At 36.4% G+C, this 8203-nt stretch overlaps 1 protein-coding gene across 1 annotated transcript; it reads right to left on the bottom strand.

The window, feature by feature from the left end:
* Positions 1–2072: 2072 nt before the first annotated feature.
* On the bottom strand, positions 2073–3059 carry LOC113896661 (olfactory receptor 7A17-like). The gene has a single exon (XM_027548874.1). It carries the CDS (start codon positions 3057–3059, stop codon positions 2130–2132), a length of 930 nt encoding a protein of 309 aa, XP_027404675.1. The 3' UTR covers positions 2073–2129.
* Positions 3060–8203: the final 5144 nt, after the last annotated feature.

The following is an 8203-nucleotide window of genomic DNA, read 5'->3' as shown; positions in this document are numbered from 1 at the left end:
AGAAAGATTAATGCATGAATTTAGAAAAAGGCATAGGATATTAAAGGTTCATAAAAGAAAGTGTAAAAAGGCAATAAATGTTAGACAAAAATTCTTTCTACTATTGCTCTATGAGGGATACTGTCTTCATTGCTAGAATTTATGTCTCTTCAAAAAGGATTAAGAAGGAAAAATTCCATCATGTGGAAAGAAAAATAAAATTTCAAACACTTGCTATGAGAGGATAGTTGACCTGTTTTTCTGGCTTTGAGAAATTAAATCAGCATATAGATCTTTTATAATTAGACACATACTTGTACAAACCCAAGGGGAAATGACCTATAACAAGATACACTAAACTGTGGACAAGAATCACCTTTGAGTGGCAACAAAAGTCTAGATTTTTAGATTCATTTTATCCTATTATTTCTTTCAAAAATAGTCACACAGGTACTCTATTTCAAGAGTGAAAAACATTTTAAAATTTGAAGATGCACTTCAGTTTTACAAAACAAAACCAACTAAAGCAGAAAATTAAGCAAAAAGCAGAACTAATAAATGAAGAAGAAAAATTTTACAACCAAGAAATAAATTCCAGTGCTAATTCTTTGACAAAATCAAATAGAGAAAATCAGATGTGTAATGAAAGCAATAAAAAGAAAGAGAAGGAACAGAAATGCCTAAAATTAGGAAAGAGAAAAATGGACACATATAGAAGAAAATACTTTACTTTGCAAGATGATATTACTTATAAATCCTCATTAAAAATGGAAAATCTCTAAAAAATAAATTTATTGATTGGTTAATTCAGCATGTAGGATAACAGATCAATAATTAGAAAATCAAAACTTACCTTCAAAATTACCATGGAAATATGTGAGAAAAACATTAAAAGAATTCCCCTTTAAGTATTAAAGAAGAAAGAAAGTTTACAACCACAAATACTATTTACTAACACCCTTGGGATCTGAAATTGTTGTTTGAAGATTATAGATTGGTTTCTGATAATAAATTGAAAGCTGAAAACCTCTATCAGTGAATATAATTTTAATAAGTCAGCTGATATAACACAAATTTGTAAAAACCAATAGCTATGTTAAGGTGACATTCAATTGCAGATGCTGATATATTGTTCAGTTCAGTTCAGTTCAGTTCAGTCCCTCAGTCGTGTCCGACTCTTTGCGACCCCATGAATTGCAGCACGCCAGGCCTCCCTGTCCATCACCAACTCCCGGAATTCACTCAGACTCATGTCCGTTGAGTCAGTGATGCCATCCAGCCATCTCATCCTCTGTCGTCCCCTTCTCCTCCTGCCCCCAATCCCTCCCAGCATCAGAGTCTTTCCAAATGAGTCAACTCTTCGCATGAGGTGGCCAAAGTGCTGGAGTTTCAGCTTTAGCATCATTCCCTCCAAAGAAATCCCAGGGCTGATCTCCTTCAGAATGGACTGGTTGGATCTCCTTGCAGTCCAAGGGACTCTCAAGAGTCTTCTCCAACACCACAGTTCAAAGGCATCAATTCTTCGGCGCTCAGCCTTCTTCACAGTCCAACTCTCACATCCATACATGACCTCAGGAAAAACCATAGCCTTGACCAGACGAACCTTTGTTGGCAAAGTAATGTCTCTGCTTTTGAATATGCTATCTAGGTTGGTCACAACCTTCCTTCCAAGGAGCAAGCATCTTTTAATTTCATGGCTGCAGTCACCATCTGCAGTAAATTAACCCTTAATTGTAAGTAAACAATTTACTTTTTTTCTTTTATGTAACATGACTATCCTTTCAGGAAAATAAGATGAAAGTTACTTGGGATAGTATATATCATTTGAGAAGAAATTATTCTTAAGAAATCCTTGTTATTCTATGAATGAAATAAAAATATCCAAATATTTCAGATCAAAACTTGGGAAACATTTTGTGTCGTGGGACAAAAGATAAATGGGAAAACTTTATCAGACTCAGGAAGTGAATTGCAAAGTGAGTTACTTAAATTGTATAAAGAGGTGGAGACAAAGAAATGGACACTCATGGAAATCAATAGAAGGAACAAGGTTTATTTCCACAATGGATCAAGGAAAAGCAGTTCCTGGCTCAGTTGCTCTTTGTCCTGCAATCAAGGGCACTTCTTGAGATGCAGGAAAGCCATCCTGGTTAGAGCTGCTGTCCCATAAATGCTTTCAGAGCTCTCTTTATGTCTTTATTCCGCAGACTGTAGATGAAAGGGTTCAACATGGGTGTGACCACAGTGTACATCACTGAGGCTGTTGCACTTGAGTGGGAGCTGTGGGTACCAGCAGAGCCAAGGTACACTCCAAGGCTTGTACAATAAAATAAGGAAACAACCAAGAGGTGAGATGCACAGGTAGAAAATGCCTTATACTTCTCCTGAGTTGATCCAATTCTATATATGGAGGAAATTATCTTAGAGTAAGAGTAAAGGATTCCAGCCAGGGGACCAATGGCCAGAAGCAGTGATGTAAAATATATCATCATGTTGTTAAGAAAGGTGTCAGAACATGCAAGTTGGATGACCTGATTGAGTTCACAGAAAAATTGGGGGATTTCTAAGTCTTCACAGAAGGTCAGATCCAAAACTATTAAACTTTGTAGCAAAGAATTCAGGACACCCATGATCCAGGACACCAGCACCAGCACTCCACAGAGCCAGGGATTCATGATGACCATGTAGTGCAGGGGGTGACAGATGGCCACGAAGCGATCATAGGCCATCACAGTCAGGAGTAAGTCATCCAACACTGCAAAGAGTACAAAAAAATACATCTGTGTGATGCAGCCTTCATAAGTTATAACTTTGCTCTGTGTCTGGATGTTCCACAGCATCTTTGGGATGGTGGTGGAGGTGAAACAGATGTCTACAAAGGACAGGTTGGAGAGGAAGAAGTACATGGGGGTGTGGAGGTGGGAGTCTGAGTTGACAGCCAGGATGATGAGCAGGTTCCCAAATACAGAGATCAAGTACATGGAGAGGAAAAGCCCAAATATGAGGGGCTGAAGTGCTGGTGCATCTGAGAATCCCAGAAGAAAAAATTCTGAAATTCGTGTATCATTCTGTGGTTCCATGTGCTGGAGGTGACTACCAGAAAAATTTAAAAAGATTAATTTTCACATAAGCAACTTGATAATTTAGAATTAATAACCGACTTAAGAACCTAGAATTAATGCTATGTTTATATTGTAGAGCCAATATATTAATTTCTGTATTTGGTGGCTGGCCTGGTCCTCATTAAGGGGATCCTTATTCCATTTTTATAGAATTTCTTTCCCACTGTCAGCCTGATATTCAAGCATAGTGTATACTACTGTTTTTGAGAATATCTTTCATGCATTTGAGGAATATATATTGACTACAGACAATTCTTCAGGCATAGCCAGAGCATAGGGATGTTTAAAAATAAGTCTTTACAATCTAAAGACTTATGGCAGTAAGAAAATATAATCAAACAAAAATAATAACAATGTAACATGTTTAATAGCCCAGATGCAATGAAGAAAAAGAAAGCATATATAAAGGAAAGAGTGGATAGAATGTGTTATTTTTATTGGGACTTCAACCAAGACATGCAAATAAGGTAGCACTTTAACAGACATCTTAAAGAAGAACGAGAGAGAGAGAGAGAAAGACAAGGTTATCTGAGGAATATGTGCCTGGCAGAAGGAACAGCCAGTGCAAAGGCCCTGGGGAAGAAGTGTGCTTCAGAAGCTCAAGGCCCAGAATGAGCCACTGTGTGGTGGGAAAAGAATAAGCCACAGAGTGATGAGAGATGATATTAGAGGATGTTGAGGAGGGAGGAAACCTGTCTGCTGCTGCTCAGGCTTTAAGACACAGGGAGCCCATTGTCCACACTATGAATGTAAATCTTACACTTTATTAATCTCATTGTAAAGGCATCTGATGAATTGAAAATGATCCCTTCCTTAGCACTTTCTTGAATGAGTTATGGTCTCTGTATTATGAGTTACTTTGGAATACACCATTCCAGGTACCCCTACTCTGAGCACTGCTCTCAGTTCACAAAGCATGCACACACACACAGACACACACAGACACACACACACTCACACAACATTCCCAGGCCTCCTAATCAATGTTATTTCCATGTTCCCTCATTCTGTCTCACACTGTTTCACTGTTTAGGCTCCGAGTAGATACAACTCTAGCTGTCCAGATCAAATATCTTTTCTCTAGAGAATTTAGAAATGGTACCCAGAAATTCTTAAGACTCCCATGGACAAACAGACTTGGGCTCCATATTGGTATGTCCATTTTTCTGCTTTGTAATTAAATAAACATGAACAATCTGTGCATAAACATACAGAAAGAGGACTGAAATGGACTCGAGAAAGAAAATATCTAATAAACTCAGGTGATCCCTGAGACACTTTGAGACAGATAAAGCTTCTTTGGTTTTTGGCAGCCTAATTATCCCCATTTGATGCCAAGCAAAAATAATAATAATAAAATTGCTTAAAAGATAAAAGTGGTAATAAATTTCTGATGTGAAACACTTTAAAGATTGAATGCCCCAAAGTAAATTAAAAAAATAACATAAACACAAAACAAAACACAAACAAAAGATTGAATGCCCCTAGTGAAAACTGATCAGAGAAAATAAAATAATAATTCACAAAAGGAAATATACAAAATAAAATATGCTTTGACTGTTGTTAATATCAAACAGAAGGAGACTTGTTTTTCCTGTGACTGTCCTGTATTTGACCAGTTGTTTTCTATGTGATTGAATAGAAGATTAGGGAAGCCCCTTTCTCAGTTTTCTCATGTGGCATCTTTCCTTTGTTTTTCTTCTACTGTGGGTTTTGATCTCATCCTGATAAGTCCAGTGGGCATACTTTAATATCAGTCTTTATCCAACATGCAAAGACATGCAAAGACCTCCTCGACAACAGCCTGTAAAATTCTATACATACCATGACAATCCCATCCTTTCAATAGCTGAATAACTTATATGATTTAAGCCTGAGCACACTGTGACAGATACATTTATTCCATTGTACTCTGACTTGTCATTATAATGCAAGATCCAAGCAAGCAGGATTTCACCTGTTTTGTTCACTTTCCTATTTTTAAACGTATGCAAATATATGTGCTGTGTTCAATTGCCCAGTCTGACTCTTTGCGACGCTATGGACTGAAGCCCACTGGGCTCTTCTGTCCATGGGATTTTTCTGGCAAGTTTACTGAAGTGGGTTGCCATTTCCTTCTCCAGGGGATCTCCCAACCCAGGGATCGAGCCCGTGTCTCTCATGTCTCCTACACTGCAGAGTAGTGTAAAGACTGTAAAGACAGATTCTTTACCACTGAGCCACTGGGGAAGCCATGCAAAAATATGTGCACATACAAATTTAAATAAATGTGAAGTTATATAAAGTAAAAAGAATGACAGAGAGGATGAACCAGGTTATACACAGTAGTTTCAAAGGAACTATATTTAACATAACTGAAAGATGCATCAAAAGCTTACTGCAATGAGACATAAAATAATTTGATGACTTCAACATGGACTGATAATTAAGTTGAAAATCACACAGACATAAAAGAGTATGATATATAATATTCCTAGAAATTTTGGCACTTAGCAGGTGCTTAATTATTATTTGTTGAATGAATCAATAAATTAGGTCTCAGTATGTAAGGGTATTTAGTATGTCAAGGTCATATTTCAATAGGTTTGAAAAGGTTGGATTGTTGAATGAAATCTGGCAGAATAGATATCTAATTGGAAGAAAATTAAGTTGATTCCCAGCTTTGGTCCTACTGCACTGAATCAGAGGGATTATATATTCACTGTAAGAGTAAGCAATACCCTCAGGTGAACATTTAGAAAACCACACATAAAATCTACAGGAAGGCCAACTATCTTACTTTTTTCCTTTTAAACTTTGTATTTTATATTAGTGTATAGCCTATTAAAATGTTGTGAGAGTTTCAGGTGGACAACAAAGGAATTCAGCCATATGTACACAGGTATGCATTCTCTCCCAAATGTCACTCCCATTGAGGCTGCCACATAACGTTGAGCAGAGTTCCCTGGGCTATACAGTAGGCCCTTGTTGGTTATCCATTTTAAATATAGCAAGAGGGCCGACTATCTTAACTAAGGAAAGAAACTCAGAAGTAAGAAGATAAGATACATTTAACTAAATACAATGTAAAACATTTTAATAGCCAAATCACCGTTCAAAAGTCAGTTGAGAAACTGTAATTAAAAAATAAATCGTTGGAAAAGTTGACAGTGGTAGAATAATAGGCATAAGGCATATGGGCATAAAATAATATAGGCAAGTCAAAATGGTGATCAAATATATGAGTCTTTGATCAAAGTCAGGAATAGTTGGAAAACAATAAATACCTCTTTCACAAAAAAAAATGTTAAAGAGCTGTCCCATTGATTGGGATTGGGACTTTTAAACAGGTAGTAAAGGAGTTCACTAATGCTTCTGACAAATGTAAAATGTTCCAAGTTTGGGGAAGCAGGCTGAAGAAAGGTATAGCTATTAATAGTACAGAAGTTCTTTAACTGGGGGTTTCTCAGTCTCAGCACTATTGACCTTCTAGGGCAGGTTGGTCTCTGTGGTGGGGTCTGTCCTGTGCCTTGTAGGATGTCTAGAGCTTCCCTGGTTTCCATCCACTCCTTTTCTGTGTGACAGACAGACATTTTTCCACACATAGCTCAATGTCTCCTGGGAGAAAAATCACTCCTGGTTAGAACTACAATTTGAACTTCACAATCTCACAATATTTTTATAGCCTTGTTATAACAGCAGCAGAATAACAAAGAATATGAAAGATCTTCAAAATTATGAACAGCAGAGTCCCATCGTACCATTTTTTTTTAAAACAATGAGAGGATTTTATATAGTTTGTGGTTCAACTTATCTACTGATAACACAAAACAATGGTTCTCAAAGAGTCTCTGAGAATTTTACAAAGGAATTCTGTGACATCAAAACTGTTTTCATAGCAATACTAAGATTCTTTTCACTCTGGTTCCATCATGAAGGTCCAACAGAGGGTTCTACAGGCAGATGACATGTGGCATCACAATAGCTGAATGTAGAAGCAGACATGAGGTCTAGTTGCCTTTCCCTCCCACCCAGGGATATTTTAAAATTTATTTTTAATTGAAGGGTAATTGCTTTACAATGTCGTGTTGGTTTCTGCCACCATTGTGGCATATTACACAGCCACTGAAAGAATGAAATAAACAAAAGGAGTATCTACGATGTACATAGGATTCTATTCATGCATTTTTAGAAAAGCATATGAATAGGCATGTGTGCATGATATAGAAATAAATTTTAAGTGAAAGTAATAACCCTCAGCAGTAAAGAATCTGCCTGTCATTCAGGAAACTGAGGGAGATACAGGTTAAATCCCTGGGTCAGAAAGATCCCCTGGAGGAGGGCATGGCATTCCACTGCAGTATTCTTGCCTGGAGAAACCTATGGACAGAGGAGCATTGCAGGCTACAGTCCACGGGGTTGCAAAGAGTCAGACATGACTTAGCAATGACACAATCACAACTTAAGAAAAAACTGTCAGTAAGAATGAATTAGGTTAAATATAGTGGTTTCAAAATAACTGTTTATAACAAAATTTAATGAAAATCTACATCTAACATATAAAAATATAAAACAGTAATAATTTAATAACATCAGTATAGGTCACTAATCGAAGACTAAATTATCAAAGACTTGGACATAAAATAATATAACAAAACCTTTTGAAGTGGGAGGTAGTATCTGTGTTATAATTTCATCTTATCTAAAGATATATGAGTTTAAACATGTTTATTGAGATATAGGTTGTTTCTAGTCTTATGGTAAAAAAAAAAAAAAAAAGGTCTTTTTTTTGTTGAATATCTTCAAATGCCTAAGGGGATGTGAGTTTTAGAAATACATCTAATCCCAAAATGCCAAACAGAACAGTAAGGAATAAAGGAATGTGAAAAATAGTCAGCAATATGTATAAAGAGTGATTTATTATCCTTAAGGGATGCAGGAGAACTTTCACTTTTCATTGTCATTTTCATTTAAAACAAAGATTCACAAGTGAAAATTACTGGAATGAAAGCCATTTTAGTAAAAAAAAAGAAAAAAGCAATAGAGAGAAACAATAAAGCTAACAGGCTCAACTCCACAATTTATAAATTATCATACATTCACTACATGTATGTCTACACATA

This window comes from Bos indicus x Bos taurus, chromosome 7 (assembly GCF_003369695.1).
Source record: "Bos indicus x Bos taurus breed Angus x Brahman F1 hybrid chromosome 7, Bos_hybrid_MaternalHap_v2.0, whole genome shotgun sequence".
Lineage (NCBI taxonomy): Eukaryota > Metazoa > Chordata > Mammalia > Artiodactyla > Bovidae > Bos > Bos indicus x Bos taurus.
This window is presented reverse-complemented; position numbering and strand designations above follow the sequence as displayed.

Coding starts and splice junctions, on each gene's coding strand:
- LOC113896661 (XM_027548874.1), bottom strand. CDS start 3,059: ATGGAACCACAGAATGATACACGAATTTCAGAATTTTTTCTTCTGGGA.